Below are 17901 nucleotides of genomic sequence, written 5' to 3'. Positions count from 1 at the left end.
CCGGGTGACAAGGGCGAAACTCCGTCTCAAAAAAAAAAAAAAAAAAAAAAAAGTAATTAATTTTTTTAAAAAATAGATAGTTGGTTATACCCAAGTTTGGGTTATTCAGATACGACCCAGGAAGGGGGAAGAAAAAGGTGTTCAAATTCCTAGGTTCTAAGAGTGTTTGTCTTAAGTCACCAGCATCAAAGGAAGATTCAAAGTAAGTGACCCTTTCATAAGATTGAACTTTCCTGTCCTTTTTCCTCTGGAAACTTCGTTTCGTTGTCTCTTTCTCCAGATGATAGAAGACGTTCTGGGAGAAGGGTCAGTCTCCGCCAGTCGGTTCAGTAGGTGGTTCTCTCACCCGAGCAGATCAGGAAGCCGGTCCAGCAGTCTTGGGTCAACACCGCACGAAGAGCTAGAGAGACTTGCAGGTAAAATGGCTTCAGATTCTGGCCTTAAAGGTGAACCTGGGTTTTTCTCTGACAAGGTTCATTCTGTCTTCATTAGTCAGGAATTGATTAGGGACAAAGAGTCTCTGGACAACTGAAGAGCCTTCAGTTTGTGTCCTTTTAATATTGTAGTGGCTCACGCCTGTAATCCCAGCACTTTGGGAGGCTGAGGTGGGCAGATCACTAGATCAGGAGTTTGAGACCAGCCTGGCCAACATGGTGAAAGCCCATCTCTACTAAAAATACAAAAATTAGCCATGCGTGGTGGCGCACGCCTGTAGTCCCAGCTGCTTGGGAGGCTGAGGCAGGAGAATCCCTTGAAACCAGAAGGCGGAGGTTACAGTGAGCCGAGATCGCACCACTGCACTCCCACCTGGGTGGAAGAGCGAAACTCCGTCTCAAAAAGGAAAAGAAAAAACTGTTGAAAGGTATGTTTCTTTATCAGAACATATGAATTTTAAGTATATTTATTTGCAATAATAGGTCTGGAGCAAGCCATCATCTCTCCTGGACAGAACTCGGGGAATTACTTTGCTCCTATACCATTGGAAGACCATACTGAAAATAAAGTGGATATTTTAGAAATGCTACAGAAAGCCAAAGTGGATTTGAAACCGCTTCTTTCCAGCCTTTCTGCAAATAAAGAAAAACTTAAAGAAAGTTGTAAGTGTTTATGAACATCTGTTTTAGATATCTGAAAAAGTCTAGATGTTCAGTCTTCATGCAGTGGGGTCTACCATACCTTTGAAAAAGTCAAATATATATTGGGATTTTGTTTAATGTTCTTTTTTAAAAACTCATTTCATCAAACAATACCACCTCTTTGAGAATCTCACAGTGGGTCATGAGCTCCATGGAAAATTTTCCTTTTAAGTTCTTACCTAGGGCCTGATTGCAGTAATCCAGTGAATGTTGAAAACAAACTCTAGTGAATGTTTTATTCCTCCAGAGCATTAACTTAACCATTTCCTCACAACTCTCCCACAGTCTTCCATGTTCTTGCTTAGACTTTAAATCCTCAACATAAAAATTTAGTGATATAACAGGGAGGGGAGCATTACACACTGGGGTCTGTTGGGGGGAAATGGGGGAGGGGCGGGGGGTGGGGAGGTGGGAAGAGATAGCATGGGGAGAAATGACAAATACAGGTGAGGGGACGGAAGGCAGCAAAGCACACTGCCATGTGTGTACCTATGCAACAATCTTGCATGTTCATCACATGTACCCCAAAACCTAAAATGCAATAAAAAAAAAAAAAAAAAAAAAAATTTAGTGATATAATGACCACAGTGCAGGTGGCAATCTTGCCAATGTTGAGCTATCTGGGATTCATGCCTTCTGCAGGATGCACAGCAGGAACTTGTCAGCTTTTAAAGCATAACACCTCATAGTTGTGGTCCCCCGGTTTGTAGCATCTAAACATTGTTGGTTTAGTTTATGCCATCTCTTACTTAGTACTCAATATGATCTTAAATGTCTTCAGTTTGTCTATTTTTGGTGTCAGCCATTTCTGACAGTCTCATCTCAATTTTGAAATAGATTTATTTCCATCTTATCTATCATACTAGGCAAAGATAATTCCTACCAGATATCTCTTTGCTTGATTTAACCTGGACTTTCTCAACTTCTTAGCACATTCAGGGGTTGTGCTTTCAGTGGAAGAGGTAGAAGCAGGGCTGAAGGGCTTGAAGGTGGACCAGCAAGTGAAGAATTCAACTCCCTTCATGGCAGAACACCTAGAAGAGACTTTGAATGCTGTAACTAACAATCGACAACTCAAGAAAGATGGAGACATGACTGCATTCAACAAGCTAGTGAGCACAATGAAGGCAAGTGGGACTTTGCCTTCTCAGCCCAAAGTCAGCGTAAGTATCTGGCACAAATCCCACCCTTTTCTCCCTTTCTTTTTTCTCCTTTTTCCCACCACAATAAATGGATTTTTAAAATGGTATTTTGAGTAAGTTGGAAATTCTTTTGTTGTTGTTGTTGTTGTTGTTGTTGTTGATCCACTGACAGCTTGCAGGAAATTCTTTAGTAGTCGTTTGGTTCTTGATGCTTTTGTGTGTGCCTTAATTATTGATATATTGTTTATTACTAGAAAAAGCAGGCTTGTGGTTAATTTATATGTATTGTGGGTGACAGTATAAAGATTAAAAGATTCAGTCTTATATAATGCCTGTATAACTTTAAGTCACTGCTAAAATGAGGTATAAAACTATCTTTTCAGATGATCTCCAGAGAAAATTTTGTTATTCAGCTACATAAGTTCATATACTTTACCATATTTGTATAGTAAAATTTTTATTTTCACATATTCTAATTATTCCCAGATACTAGGGATTACCTGCTTTCTTGCAGTCATGCAAATCATTTGTAAAGTATCTAAGATGGGGCTGGGAACAATGGCTGATATCTGTTATCCCAGCACTTTGGGAGGCTGAGGCAGGCGGATCACTTGAGGTCAAGAGTTCGAGACAAGCCTGGCCAACATGGTGAAATCCTATTTCTACTAAAAATACAAAAATTAGCTGGGTGTGGGAGCAGGCGCCTATAGTCCCTGCTACTTGGGAGGCCAAGGCAGGAGAATCACTTGAACCCAGGAGATGGAAATTGCAGTGAGTCGAGATTGTGCCACTGCATTCTAGCCTGGGCAACAGGGTGAGACTCCATCTCAAAAAAAAAAAAAAAAAAAAAAAAATGGTGGGGTGTGGTCTAAGATGAGTTTGTCAAGATAATTACATTCTGTCAATTTACTAATGGAAAAGGTTGTGGCCCCAAATTAACACTTATAGGCATGAAGTTAAGTTATAAGGTGACACAACTGCATGTCACCTTGTAAACGCAGGAGTTTATAATGTACTGCTCTTTGTCCTAACAATTTTTAGAGGGTAGTTCTCACCCGTAGCCTGTGTGTTAATATCAGTATCTCTTGATACAAACTGGTGGGGAAGCAGGGTAGATATGAGTAATAAAAACATAAACATAGACTTATTCTAGTTGCTAAGTTAAAGCAAATTTACCAAATTGAGTTTTCCCTGTTCTTTTTTTTTTTTTTTTTTTTCCTCCTGTTCCCTGCTTGCCTGGGAACTTAGCAGTTAGCCAAGATACAAATAGCAATAGCTGTTTGATTCATTATGTCTTTTTGTTTTGTTTTGTTTTGAGACGGGGTCTTGCTCTGTTGCCAGGCTCGAGCACAGTGGCCCAGTCTTGGCTCACTGCAACCTCCACCTCCCGGGTTCAAGCAATTCTTCTGCCTCAGCCTCCCAAGTAGCTGGGACTACAGGCGCATGCCAAACGCCCAGCTAATTTTTGTATTTTTAGTAGAGACAGAGTTTCAACATGCTGGCCAGGATGGTCTCGATCTCTTGACCTCGTGATCCACCCGCCTCGGCCTTCCGGAGTGCTGGGATTACAGGCGTGAGCCACCGCACCCGGCCTCATATGTCTTATACCAAGAGAAAGCAACTGACTTTTAGCATTCCTTATTTGACCAATAGTGATAAGAGATTTCAACCTGCTCAGTCAGGGGTGCCATTATTCCTTAGTGCCAGGACTGACCTTCTACCCTTGAAAAGAGGCAGAAACACCTCAGATAGGTAGACTGACTTCTTTGTGTCTGACCACACCATGCTAGTTGCAGGAGAATGTTCCCATAAATTGTTGCAGAGTTTGTTTGTTTTCTTTGAGACAGAGTTTTGCTCTTGTGCCCAGATTGGAGTGCGGTGGTGCAATCTGAGCTCACTGCAACCTCTGCCTCCTGGATTCAAGCGATCCTCCTGCCTCAGCCTCCTGAGTAGCTGGGATTACAGGTGTCCATCACCTGACCCAGCTAATTTTTATATTTTTAGTAGAGACGGGGTTTCGTCATGTTGCCCAGGCTGGTCTCAAACTTGACCTCAGGTGATCTGCCTGCCCTGGCCTCCCAAAGTGCAGGGATTAGAAGCATGAGCCACCACACCCAGCCTTGAGTTATTTTTGTACAAAGAGTTATTAGATACAAATGCTTTCAAATGAAGACCAGATTGAAAGATGACAGACTATCTTATTTTACTTTGTTTCCTTTGTGTCTTGGTAATTGGGTGCTGACTGCAATAGTGTGGTTCATATCTTGTAATTAGCTTCTTTCTTTTGGTGTGAGCAACTAAAAATATGGAAGCAGGGGATTCAACAGTTTACCTGATGTTTTTCCACATTTTTTTGTTTGTTTGTTTTTAGTAAGATGGGCTTTCACCCTGATGACCAGGCTGGTCTTGAACTCCTGACCCCAGGTGATCCACCCACCTCAGCCTCCCAAAGTGCTAGGATTACAGGTGTCAGCCACTGTGCCCAGCCCATTTTTCCACGTTGTATTGCAGATATGATTCTAGGATTTCATATTAACACAATTTACTCTGAGTTGTCAGGGCAGTTAGTTTGATGTTGGGGTTTTAGTACTCTGAAGTATATCTGGTTTTAGCTGAGCAAAGGAGCCTCAAACACCTGTCAAAGCGGGGATGGATGACATAATTCAAGTTGCTAGGAAAAGGCTAAGACAAACAGGAAAAAATGCAACAAGGAAAGTAATGGAGTAAGAATAGCAGCTGTTATCTTAGAATACTGCTCAATTTGCATGTTGTTAAGTCATGGTTTACTTTTTGAATTCAGTGTCTTTAATTACTACTGTGTATGTTTTATGTACTATTTCAGATCTGCCTCCATCCATTTAGATTCAGTCACATTGATTCATCCAAAAATAATACATGTTGGTTCAATCTAAATTGTTTTAAATTATAGATTCCATCCTCCAAATATAATAAGCCATGTGGTATAAAGTTGTCTATTTGTTTTTGTTAGATGGAAATGACTCTTAAAGAGATAACTTATGAAATCATCTGCCTTTAGTCTCAGTTCTAAAACTGACAATAAAGTACTTGGGTATCCTTGGGCTATTTGTCATGCCTACACACTGCTTTGGGCCTCGAGCACTCCGTCTAGTGGAAGGGACACTACACCAGAGACAGCACTTAATGCAGAGCTAAATGGGCATAGTGATGTCCTGAAGTGCAGGAGGGGACTCCCGATTGGATGCACAAAATGTAACCACTGGCCAGGCCTGGTGGTATACGCCCGTAGTTCCAGCTGCTTGGGAGGCCAAGGTGGAAGGGTTGCTTGAACCCAGGAGTTCAGGGCCAGCCTGGGAAACAGACCTGTCTCAAAAAAAAAAAAAAAGTAACCACTACTGCTTTAAGAGTGGAGGATTTGAATTTTTCCTATATGTGTATTGGAACAGCTTGTTTAAAAATAATAAAGATAGGCCGGGCGCGGTGGCTCAAGCCTGTAATCCCAGCACTTTGGGAGGCCGAGGCGGGTGGATCACGAGGTCAAGAGATCGAGACCATCCTGGTCAACATGGTGAAACTCCGTCTCTACTAAAAATACAAAAAATTAGCTGGGCATGGTGGCACGTGCCTGTAATCCCAGCTACTCAGGAGGCTGAGGCAGGAGAATCGCCTGAACCCAGGAGGCGGAGGTTGCGGTGAGCTGAGATCGTGCCATTGCACTCTAGCCTGGGTAACGAGCGAAACTCCGTCCCCCCCCCCAAAAAAAAATAGTAATAAAGCTTAAATTTCCTGAAATATGAAACTCTGAAATATAACCATTTTGGCTAAACCTGCATGTTGTTTGCTAGTATTTTAAAACTATATGTGTAGGCTGAGTGCGGAGGATCGTGCCTATAATCCCAGCACTTTGGCAGGCCAGGGCAGGAGGACTGCCTGACCCCAGGAGTTCAAGACCAGCCTGGGCAACATGGCAAAACCCCAACTCTACAAAAAAAATATAAAAATGAGTTGGTTGTGGTGGCACACATCTGTAGTCCCTCTCAGCTACTCAGGAGGCAGAGATGAGAGGATCACTTGCGCCTAAGAGGTCAAAGCTGCAGCAAGCCATGATTGCACCACTATATTCCAGCCTGGGCAACAGAACAAGACCCTGTCTCAAAATGTGTGTGTCTGTGTGTGTCCAGTAAATCCTGTTAAAGATAATGGGTAGCAAGAGTTGTCTCAAGTAAGTGTTCCCCAATTTCACCATTTTTCCCCCTTCTTTTGGTCAGTGTTAGAAATAGGGAAATGGACTAGGGTTAGCATAGTGACAATCTTTGAGTGGACTTTACATGTACATGTGAACCGTCTTTCAATCCCCAGATCTTTGGGACCTGTGTGTTGAGAGCGGAACAAGTTGGTCTAAGTTTTCTGTGACTTGAGTATCATTCTGCTGTTACCAACTCCCTAGAGAGGAGTATTTTATGCTTTCTTGTGGTCCTCAATCAATCTGTAAGTTAAGTGAGTTAAGAAAAGTTAAAACCAGTTTTCCTTTGACTTTTTTAGCGAAATCTTGAAAGCCATTTGATGTCCCCTGCTGAGATTCCAGGCCAGCCTGTCCCTGCTGAGATTCCAGGCCAGCCTGTCCCTAAGAACATCCTTCAGGTACTTCACAATCTTAATGAAGTCTTGAACAATAGTCTCCTGAACCAGTTTTGTCTAGTGATCCAGCTTTGGGCCTTAGAAAATGATCTATGTTGCCTGGCAATGAGAGCTGTGATCTTGTTGGCTAACATACTTTGGTGTTGGTGTTAATCTCAATGAGCAGGATATAGGGGGTGGCTAAAAAAGTTGACAAACTAAGCCTTGACTTCTAGTTTGCTTTGCAGTTTCTGTGGAACTTAAAAGTATCTAGCTGGGCATAGGGGCTCACGGCTATAATCCTAATACTTTGGGAAGCTGACGTGGGTGGATCACCTGAGGTCAGACCAGCCTGGCTAACATGGTGAAACCATCACTCTACTAAAAATACAAAAATTAGCCAGGTCTGGTGGCACACGCCTGTAATCCCAGCTCCTTAGGAGGCTGAAGCATGTGAATCACTTGAACCCAGGAGGTGGAGGTTGCAGTGGGCTGAGATGACACCATTGCACTCCAGCCTGGGTGATAGAGTGAGACTGTGTCTCAAAAAAAAAAAAAAAAGTAACCTCTATTTGTAGCACTAATTTAGAGCAAATGTTGCTGGCTGAACATTCAGAGAAATGTGTTGCATGTACATATGCCAAGTTGAGCATGAGGGAGATTCATCTTGTGGCTCTCAAAAGTTAATCTGTAACTCACAGCCTCTGAGTAGAAGGAAGAACTACGTTTGTTCACAGGGATTTGGCTTTTCTGCCTTTAGGAACTTCTGGGTCAACCAGTTCAGAGACCTGCTTCTTCCAATCTTCTGAGTGGCCTTATGGGGAGCTTGGAGCCTACAACATCTTTACTGGGCCAAAGAGCACCCTCTCCTCCCTTGTCACAGGTGTTTCAAACTCGAGCAGCCTCAGCAGACTACCTTCGCCCAAGAATACCATCGCCAATTGGTAAGTATGCTTATTTGCCAAAAAGAAATAGGAATTTTATGGTGAGGTGTGGTGGCTCACGTCTGTAATTCCAGCACTTTGGGAGGTTGAGGTGGGTGGATCACCTGAGGTCAGAAGTTCAAGACCAATCTGGCCAACATGGTGAAACCCCATCTCTACTCAAAATGCAAAAAATAACCAGACATGATGGTGCATGCCTGTAATCCCAGCTACTCGGGAGGTTGAGACAGAAGAATTGCTTGAATCCGAGAGGCAGAGGTTGCAGTGAACCAAGATCACACCACTGCACTCCAGCCTGGGCAACGGAGCAAGACTCTGTCTCAAAAAAAAAAAAAAAAAAAAAAAAAAATACACACACACACACACACACACACACATATATATTCGGGGGGATGGGGGAGCAAACATGGAAGATATCAGTTGCCCTTCTAGGTGAATATGTTCATGTTATAGATATTTTTTTCTTGAAATAAATCTTTTATCCAGCTCTTTAGTCTCATTCCTTACTTTGGGAACTTAATCCCCAAAAAAAGTTAATTCGGCTTAAGTTTTTCTTTGATACAGTGGAAGTCAGTGTAGTGGTTCTCTTTGGAGCTATTGAGTTTGACAGACAATCTGTGGCTAATTCGGAATGTGACTGAAAGAAAAGTTCCAGAAAGTGTCTTAGCAAAGTATTTGCATGGAATGTCATAGTGTTCTTAACATCCTGAACCACTTTATGCTGCTGGCCACACTGGCTCCTGCCAAACAAACCTCGAGAGGCATTTTTAAAAATCTTCTGTCCACAGTCAAACAGATAGAGTGGAAAGAATGTGTACTCTCAGAGCAATGGTGTCTGCTTTAGAGCCAGCTGTCTGAGTGGTAACGGGACAAACTGCTGGCTGGAAAAACTCCTCTTTCCCAGATAGAGGTCTTGGCTTTAGAAGGAACAAAGCTGATGGCTTAGTTGAGAAGGTGGATACACCAGCAATTCAGGCAGTGATCTGGTTGAGGTCCACATAGCCCACTGTCGGGGTACAGAGGGAGGACATCTGTCAGCCCAAGAAATCAGTGCTTTCCAAGAGATGGTGTTCAGCAAGAAGTGGCATGCATTAATGAAAATGCCTCCCTGATGCACACGTACCATCTTGGTACTCACTGATAACTGTAACTTTCCTGACAGGTTTCACACCAGGACCACAGCAGCTACTCGGAGATCCATTCCAAGGCATGCGCAAACCCATGAGCCCCATCACGGCCCAGGTCAGGCTGAGCTCTTTCTGAAACTCAATCTCTTGCTTGTCCTTCACCCTATTGATAGATGTAGGGTGGAGAGCTGAATTTCTGTGATTCCTAGAAATAGTTTTGAGGCCAGGCATGTCGGCTCATGCCTGTAATCCCAACACTTTGGGAGGCCGAGGCAGGAGGATCGCTTGAGCCCAAAAGTAAATTTAAAAAATGAGCCAGGTATGGTGGCATGCATCTTTAGTCCCATCTACACAGGAGGCTGAGGCAGGAGGATCATTTGAGCCTAAGAGTTTGAGACTACAGTGAGGTATGATGATGTCATTGTACTCCAGCCTGGGTGGCAGAGTGAGACCCTGTCTCTAAAACAAATGGTTTTGATCTGTATTTCAAGCTCAGTGAAGGTTACACAATTTGCTGAATAATTCAGGTAATACTTAAATTGTTAAAATCTTATTCAGTGTAATGGCAGCACAATTTACTCAGTGTATAGTACCTTTCTCAGCTTCTGCTTAACCTACCTTTCTAAGAGTGAAGGAGAGACCTTTGAAGAAAGTGTGCTGTGTTCTCACTCTTCGCCTGACCCTCCCCTCTCACTTCTCAGCAGATGAGCCAGCTGGAGTTGCAACAGGCAGCTTTAGAGGGGCTGGCCTTGCCACATGACCTGGCTATACAGGCAGCAAACTTCTACCAACCTGGTTTTGGCAAACCACAGGTGGACAGAACCAGAGATGGATTCAGAAACAGGTAAATTACTAATCCTACTCATGTGGAGATTTACAGATACAGTTTTCCTGAAATTAATAAATTACTTATCTGCAGTATAATTCTGTTTGCACATACTGTGGTATGTTGTTCAGTATGTGGTAGAAATTCCATCCCAATCCAAATCAATAGAAGAAATAGATTAAATAGAGGAAATACGATTAATGCTACTGTAAGGGCATAGGGTTTTCATTCTATATGGTTTTATTTCTGTTCTTGATTTACAAATTACTTTTTTTTTTTTTTGAGTTTGCTAATTAGCCATTTGGAAGGGGCGTCGCTTGCCTAATTTGCCTCAAGATTGTTATGAGTAAATATATTTTAAAATCTTAGGATGTTTCTACCAGTTAATGCATTTTTACAAATGGAACTAGCATAGCTCCTTATTCCCTTCTCCACAGATGAGATGTTCTTATCAAACCCCCTTGATGCAGTTTTGCTGTATCAACAGCTTCTTGGCCAGAGCTGATGGGTTTGTTGATCAGAGTTGTTAACAAATAGATTACTGAGCTTGCTCTCCTCTTTTTTTAGTTGCAACAAGTGGTAAAATGAAATTATAAGTTGGGGAGAAAAGGGAAAGCATTGGCAATATTGTTTTATCATAAAACAGATAAAGAAAACTATATAAAACAAATATGTAGCTTATTATAAGGCAAACTTCCTTGTTAACTTCTCAGAGGCCCTCCATGTGCCCTGTGTCAATAATACCCGTTTCTCTTCAGAACTGTCAGTAATCACTACCTTAATTATTTTTGAGTTTTATCGCCAAAATACACATACCTCAACACTACAGTTTAGTCCACCCTTAAAATACTTGGTAATTAATGTTTTGATGTGATTCTTTTTTTTTTTTTTTTTTTTTTTTGAGATGGAGTTTCGCTCTTGTCACCCAGGCTGGAGTGCAATGGCGCAATCTCGGCTCACCGCAACCTCCGCCTCCTGGGTTCAAGCAATTCTCCTGCCTCAGCCTCCTGAGTAGCTGGGATTACAGGCACACGCCACCATGCCCAGTTAATTTTTTGTATTTTTAGTAGAGACGGGGTTTCACCATGTTGACCAGGATGGTCTCTATCTCTCGACCTCGTGATCCACCCGCCTCGGCCTCCCAAAGTGCTGGGATTACAGGCTTGAGCCACCGCGCCCAGCCTGATGTGATTCTTAAAGTTACTACTGTAGTGCCTCAGTTTTTTGCTTCAGCTGGTTTTACCTGTTAACTGTTTCAGAAGACACTGAGACCAGGAGATACCCTTACACAAATACATCCTATTTATAGCACACCTCAACTGTAACAGAGAGCTCCAGACTCATCTGCTGAACCCCTCTTACATGCTTTCTCTCTGTAGCGTAATGTAGTTACCTAGTATTCACTGATAGTGATTCGTGACTTTCAGAGTACCTTTAACATCGGGTTTTTGTTGTTTTTTTGGAGACAGTCTCTCGCTCTGTTGCCCAGTCTGGAGTACGGTGGCACAATCTTGGCTCACTGCAGTCTCCTTCTCCTGGGTTCAAGCGATTCTCATGCCTCAGCCTCCCAAGTAGCTAGGACTACAGGAGTGTGCCACCATACTCAGCTAATTTTTTGTATTTTTAGTAGAGATGGGGTTTCACTGTGTTGACCAGACTAGTCTTGAATTCCTGGCCTCAAGTGATTTACCTGCTTTGATCCCCAAAGTGCTGGGATTACAGGCATGTGCTGCCACACCTGGCCCAGAATTTTATATGATGTTTGCATCAACCCTGTGAGGTAGATAAGGGGGTACGTAACTGCATTTTACAGATACAGAAAACTTAGGTTTTTAAAACGTGGCTTACTCAAAACTAGCAAGTAGATGCGAGTCAGTGTCAGTTTAGCCTTCATGTTTTGGATCAATGTCAGCCTCTCAGGTTCTCCCTGTGTATAGTTGTGTCCCTCAAACAAACATGCCTTTCCCCTTACCTTGCTTGCTTTAATTGTATCATCACTGTCTAGTGTGCTACTTGTTTTTTGTCTCCCTGCCTGTAGTAACCCCACTCCATCCTGTAGCCCCAAGAATGTAACCTCTATGAGGCCAGAGATTTTTTTCTTTTGTTCACTGAGGTATCCCAAGAACCTGAAACAATGTCTGTAGCAGGTGCTTAAATATGTTTACTAAAATGAAAGGTCATGTGGAACCCCCAAGTTTGGGGTTTGTCATTTAGTCACTCAGAATAGTACTGATCTGTCTGCCCATGTTGTCATTCTTACAGTCACAGTATGGCAGCAATGGGGTACTAACTAGAAAGAAGCCATGAATTTCGGTTTTCCATCTCTGTGATTCAGATCAAGTCAGTGACTATACTTGGGTCTTGACCTTTGAGGCCTGAGATCAATCTTGTGTAGACCAAGAGTAGTCCTAAGATAGCTGAAACTTTTGATTCTGTATTTGATTTGAACGAGTGTCACACAGAGCATCAGTTCTATGCCAGGCACTGTGCTAATCATTGCTGCTCCCTGCCCAGTGAAGCACAGCCGACCCAAGAATGAAGGCCCTCCCTAGTGCACCTCACTGGTGTAGTCTACAGTAAACGATACACCAGCTCTGGACAACCCTACAACTCCCAAGGCCTTCCCAAGTCTTTTCACCTGTTCTACCTGAACTGTTGTCCTCCATCTTCAGCTTCCTGTTGATCACACCCAGTTTAAAGCAGCTTCTTCCCCAAGAAGCATTCCTGCAGTGCCCTGTCATTCCTTCTGACCCCTCCATTTTCCCAGTGTACTTTATTGGTACCTAATATCTACATGCCTTGGTTTGCTCTATGTGACTGTCTCCCCCACTAGACTGAGAGCTCTTACAAGACTGGGACCATGTTTCATTTTGCTTTTGCCTTCCCTCAGAACTTAGCATGTGGTTCCGCAAATGTTAGGCCTAAATGCTTGGGAAATTGAATTGAATAAGGGAAAGATGATGTTAAAAATTCCTAGGCTGGTCTTGAGTATTATATAGTTTTAAGACTTGAAGTTAAGCAGATTGGGGTTCATGCTGATAATTGGTTTGTTCACAGGCAACAGCGAGTGACCAAGTCACCAGCACCAGTGCATCGAGGGAATTCCTCTTCCCCCGCCCCTGCTGCCTCCATCACAAGCATGGTCAGTGACTTTGAGTGACTGTGAAGGACTTTAAGGCTTCTCCTTGTTGGTTTGTACATGTGTTGTACCACTGTGTGCCCTAAATGTCCTTGAGTTCCTTCCAAAAAATAACTGACCTAGTTTTCTTTCATACCTATTAGGTCTTTCCCTTTTAGGACACAGTCTAAGTCTTAGGATTTTAGTGAAGCCCTTATATTGGGGAAAATATGTTCCAGCAGAGATGATTATGGGCCAGGGCATATGAGGTGATATAGTATGTTCAAAGAAATGAAACTGGTGTGGGGAGATAGGACAAGAATGAGAGACAGGAAATAAAGTAGACGGGGTGACTGGGTCAGACAGTGGGGAGTTCACAAGTTCGGATTCCCAATTTCAGGTCTCAGTGATATGAACTAAGGCTGGAACAGGAGAGTTTGCTTATATACAGTGACAAGTCTAGTTTTATAACCATCATTACTTTAAAAAATGTTTCATTTGGCCGGGCACAATGGCTCACGCCTATAATCCCAGCACTTTGGGAGGCTGAGGCGGGTGGATCACAAGGTCAGGAGTTCGAGATCAGCCTGGCCAATGTGGTGAAACCCCATCTCTACTAAAAATACGAAAATTAGCTGGCCATGGTGGTAGGCACCTGTAGTCCCAGCTACTCGGGAGGCTGAGGCAGGAGAATCGCTTGAACCCAGGAGGCGGGGGTTGCAGTGTGGTTCAGATCAAGCCAGTGAACTCCAGCCTGGGTGACAGAACAAGAATCCATCTTAGGCCGGGCGCGGTGGCTCAAGCCTGTAATCCCAGCACTTTGGGAGGCCGAGGCGGGTGGATCACGAGGTCAAGAGATCGAGACCATCCTGGTCAACATGGTGAAACCCCGTCTCTACTAAAAATACAAAAAACTAGCTGGGCGTGGTGGCGCATGCCTGTAATCCCAGCTACTTAGGAGGCTGAGGCAGGAGAATTGCCTGAGCCCAGGAGGCGGAGGTTGCGGTGAGCCGAGATTGCGCCATTGCACTCCAGCATGGGTAACAAGAGCGAAACTCCGTCTCAAAAAAAAAAAAAAAAAAAAAAAAGAATCCATCTTAAAAAAAAAAAAAAGTTTCAGCCGGGCGCGGTGGCTCAAGCCTGTAATCCCAGCACTTTGGGAGGCCGAGGCGGGTGGATCACGAGGTCGAGAGATCGAGACCATCCTGGTCAACATGGTGAAACCCCGTCTCTACTAAAAGTGCAAAAAATTAGCTGGGCATGGTGGCACGTGCCTGTAATCCCAGCTACTCAGGAGGCTGAGGCAGGAGAATTGCCTGAGCCCAGGAGGCGGAGGTTGCGGTGAGCCGAGATCGCGCCATTGCACTCCAGCCTGGGTAACAAGGGCGAAACTCCGTCTCAAAAAAAAAAAAAAAAAAAGTTTCATTCTAGCTTGGTGTGACTCACACCTGTAATCCCAGGCCTTTTGAGAGGCCGAGGTAGGTGGATTGCTTGAGTTCAGGAGTTCCAGACCAGACTGGGCAACCTCGTGAGATCCTGTCTAATACAAAAAATTTTAGTCAGGCATGGTAGTGCACATCTGTGGTCTGAGCTATATGCTGGAGGCTGAAGTGGGATATCACTTGAGTCCAGAGGTGGAGTTTGCAGTGAGCCAAGATCATGCCAGTGTACTCCCTAGTGAGTCCCTGTCTTTAAAAAAAAAAAGGTTCATTCCCCACAGATATTTATCATCTATTCAGAGCTGATAAGAGACGGAAAAAAACTTTGCTGTGTGTGTTTCAGAACCCCACGTGGGTCTTTGCACCAGTCAGCTTGAAGGCAGCAGGATCTGGAAGGAGCTTTTCTGTTTTTCTGTTCATAAATCATGTCTTGTCTCCTGCCATCAAAGATGTAGGGTTGTTTGCTGAGAAAAGGGACATGGATAATAAAATCATCAAAGTAGAAATAGTGAAGAGATAAGAAATGACCCAAGTGATTGATCGTGGTGGCTAAGGAGACTATTGAGGTAACTAACTTTTCTTGTAGCCAAATTAAGAAGGGAAATATTAGGAGTATGGAGTCATTTTGATTCTGATGTTGTCTTTGAAATGTCCTTTCACAGAAGGAAGTTGCTCCAAGGTATGTTTCTGGCCATGTTCTTTCCCTCTTGTCAGCCTAATCCCAGGCTGGGGAAATGTGTGAAGCAGAGGCTGCATAGGCATATCCCTAGTATCACAGAGTCGTGAGTAAGGGACGATGTGCTTGGGACACTGCCTATTTGCCCCATTCTGTTTTTCCTCCAGTAGCTACAGAACAGAATACTAGAGTTGGCCTATGCTACCAGTGTGGGGACTGTTGAATAGCTTGACCAATTAATCCTGGCTTAGTATTAGAGAAAAGCACTTAGAGAATGTGCTAATGCCAGTTGTTTTTCTCTGCAGCTTTCTCCTTCCTTTACCCCTACCTCAGTGATTCGTAAGATGTATGAGAGCAAAGAGAAGAGCAAGGAGGAGCCAGCATCTGGAAAAGCAGCTCTTGGTGACAGTAAAGAGGATACTCAGAAGTCTAGTGAAGGTACTGCAGAGCTGTTAAGGGCACTGCTCAAGAAAGTATGTGATGGAGAGAACATGGGCCTGAGTGCTGTCCAGCCTCACGTTCTATGCAAAGCCCTGGGCAAGACCCCTAAATTCTCTGGACCATGGTTCTGTGTCAGTGAGAAGGTTCTGTGTGACAGTGAGAAGAACTGGGCCAGCCCACAGTTGCTCGGTTGCTTGAAATTCTGACCAGTCTGAATGCTACTACCAGACAAGTAGAATGAGCGTTAGTTTAGAATCCTAATCCTTACTTAGGCTTCAAAGTTGAATAATTAGTATACTTATTTGGTAAATTAATATAATTCAGCTAGTTTTACTTCTGAAATCCAGCCTCTAGAGACTTAAGTGTCCAATATAGAAAATATGTGAGAAGCTTTTTAGGAGTTGCACAGTAGGGATTGTGAAGGACGTGGTAACAGAGATTCTTTATTAGGATTTGCACAGCCGTAGAGTATAGATCTGAGGGATTTTTGCCTGTGTTTGAGAAGGCTTCGGTGGTTGGAGGGGAGGAAATCCTGTTGATGCTATTAAGACAGTTTGGGTTCTTTGACCAGACTCTGATTGTCATTTAAATAATCTAGGCCACAGCCATTTGTGCAGAGAAGGGTGTCGAAGAATTCATCTTTGGTCCTATTTAATGAGGCAAATGATGGTTCCTACCATGTAATCCTCTAACCTTGTTAAGGGTATCAGATAAGAATTGTGACCTTAAGAAATAATTTACCAGACCAGTGGGAGGCCAAAAATGTACGGGAGAGGTTTACCAAAATATTTTTTTGTTTGGATCCTCATAGAGAACCTCCTGTCATCCAGCTCTGTACCCAGTGCTGATCGAGGCTCTTCTCCCACTACAAATCCAAAACTATCAGCGTTACAGAGGTCTTCGTGTTCCACCCCACTGTCCCAGACCAACCGTTACACCAAAGAACAAGATTATCGACCTAAAGCAGCTGGGAGAAAAACACCCACCTTGGCATCCCCAGTTCCTACAACACCTTTTCTCCGCCCTGTCCACCAAGTTCCCCTTGTCCCCCATGTCCCTATGGTCCGGCCTGCTCACCAGCTTCATCCAGGATTGGTACAGAGAATGCTGGCACAGGGAGTACATCCACAGCATCTTCCGAATTTGCTCCAAGCTGGTGAGTTTCCAACCTGACTTGGGCGTCAGTTTATGGACCTACCAGGACAATTGTTGGCACTGATGAAGTGCTGTATAACGTGGGAGATTTCCCTGGATTCTCCCATCCAACTGGTAGGCAGTAGGTCCAATCCAGTCAATCCCCGCTAGTCTTTTAAAAGATTAGGAACCTAGCTTGTGGGTTCTTTTCTATTTTATTTTATTTTTGTAGAGATGCAGTCTCAACTCTCTCGCCCAGGCTGGAGTGCAGTGGCTCACTAAAACCTCTTGTCTCCTGGGTTCAAGCAATTCTCCCGAGTACCTGGGACTACAGGTGTATGCCGCCATGCCCTACTAATTCGTTTTGTATTTTAGTAGAGACAGCGTTTCACCATATTGGCCAGGCTGGTCTCAAACTCCTGAGCTCGGTCAGTCCACCTGTCTTGGCCTCCCAAAGTGCTAGGATTACAGGTGTGAGCCAGAGGATTCTTTTTTTTCCTTTGAGTCAGAGTCTTGCTCTGTCACCCAGGCTGGAGTGCAGTGGTGCAATCTCAATTCACTGCAACCTCTGCCTCTTGGGTTCAAGCAATTCTCCTGCCTCAGCCTCATGAGTAGCTGGGATTACAGGCGCCCACCACCATGCCCAGCTAATTTTTGTATTTTTAGTAGGGAAGGGGTTTCACTATGTTGGCCAGGCTCTTCTTGAACTCCTGACCTTGTGATCTGCCTGCCTTGGCCTCCCAAAGTGCTGGAATTACAGGCATGAGCCACCTCACCCAGCCATTCATTCTTAATATTAACTTCCAGATCAGCAAAACTGTACAGTGAAGCTGGAAAACTTCAGGTAACATTCAGACTACTCAGCAGCATGCCTTTTGTGCTCAACAGGCATGCTTCCTCCTGGGATGGACTTGACTCATTTACAGGGAATATCTGGCCCTATCCTGGGTCAGCCCTTTTACCCTTTACCTGCTGCTAGTCACCCTCTCTTAAACCCTCGTCCTGGAACGCCTCTGCATCTGGCAATGATGCAACAGCAGCTACAGCGCTCAGGTAGGTTCAGAAATGTGACAGGTGAGTTTGGGATGGACTTAAAGAAACTTGAAGCTTTCAGGACTAGTTTCCAGTGGAGATGAATTAACACTGACATTTTCATTCATTAACTTGTTCTAAGTTTGGGGCAAGGGGGTAACCAGAGAATAAGATGAAGTAAATTGACCTCAATGCAATTTAGGATTTACTGTTCCTGCAGTCAGTGGGGAAAAGCCAAGTGTGCTTTGGCTTTCTTTGTCCTTTGCCTCTTAGGAGACAGGGCTGAGAAT

At 43.8% G+C, this 17901-nt stretch overlaps 1 protein-coding gene across 9 annotated transcripts in view; it reads left to right on the top strand.

Annotated features, from left to right (window-relative positions):
- Window positions 1-17901, top strand: part of EIF4ENIF1 (eukaryotic translation initiation factor 4E nuclear import factor 1) — a 64659-nt gene that overhangs the window by 43975 nt on the left and 2783 nt on the right. For 6 of the 9 annotated variants that reach the window (XM_074391026.1, XM_074391027.1, XM_039462473.2 and 3 more), the window contains 11 exons: window positions 281-416; window positions 918-1097; window positions 2067-2299; window positions 6800-6898; window positions 7635-7818; window positions 8981-9060; window positions 9647-9789; window positions 12829-12913; window positions 15310-15442; window positions 16257-16601; window positions 17468-17632. In XM_074391026.1, coding sequence (XP_074247127.1) covers window positions 281-416; window positions 918-1097; window positions 2067-2299; window positions 6800-6898; window positions 7635-7818; window positions 8981-9060; window positions 9647-9789; window positions 12829-12913; window positions 15310-15442; window positions 16257-16601; window positions 17468-17632 — 1783 coding nt within the window. The remainder of the gene's footprint in view (window positions 1-280; window positions 417-917; window positions 1098-2066; window positions 2300-6799; window positions 6899-7634; window positions 7819-8980; window positions 9061-9646; window positions 9790-12828; window positions 12914-15309; window positions 15443-16256; window positions 16602-17467; window positions 17633-17901) is intronic. The other 3 variants (XM_074391028.1, XM_074391029.1, XM_074391030.1) reach the window with 3 other exon arrangements.

Source organism: Saimiri boliviensis, chromosome 21 (assembly GCF_048565385.1).
Source record: "Saimiri boliviensis isolate mSaiBol1 chromosome 21, mSaiBol1.pri, whole genome shotgun sequence".
Classification (NCBI taxonomy): Eukaryota; Metazoa; Chordata; class Mammalia; order Primates; family Cebidae; genus Saimiri; species Saimiri boliviensis.
Note: the sequence above shows the minus strand (reverse complement) of the source record. Positions and strands in the feature narration are given on the sequence as shown.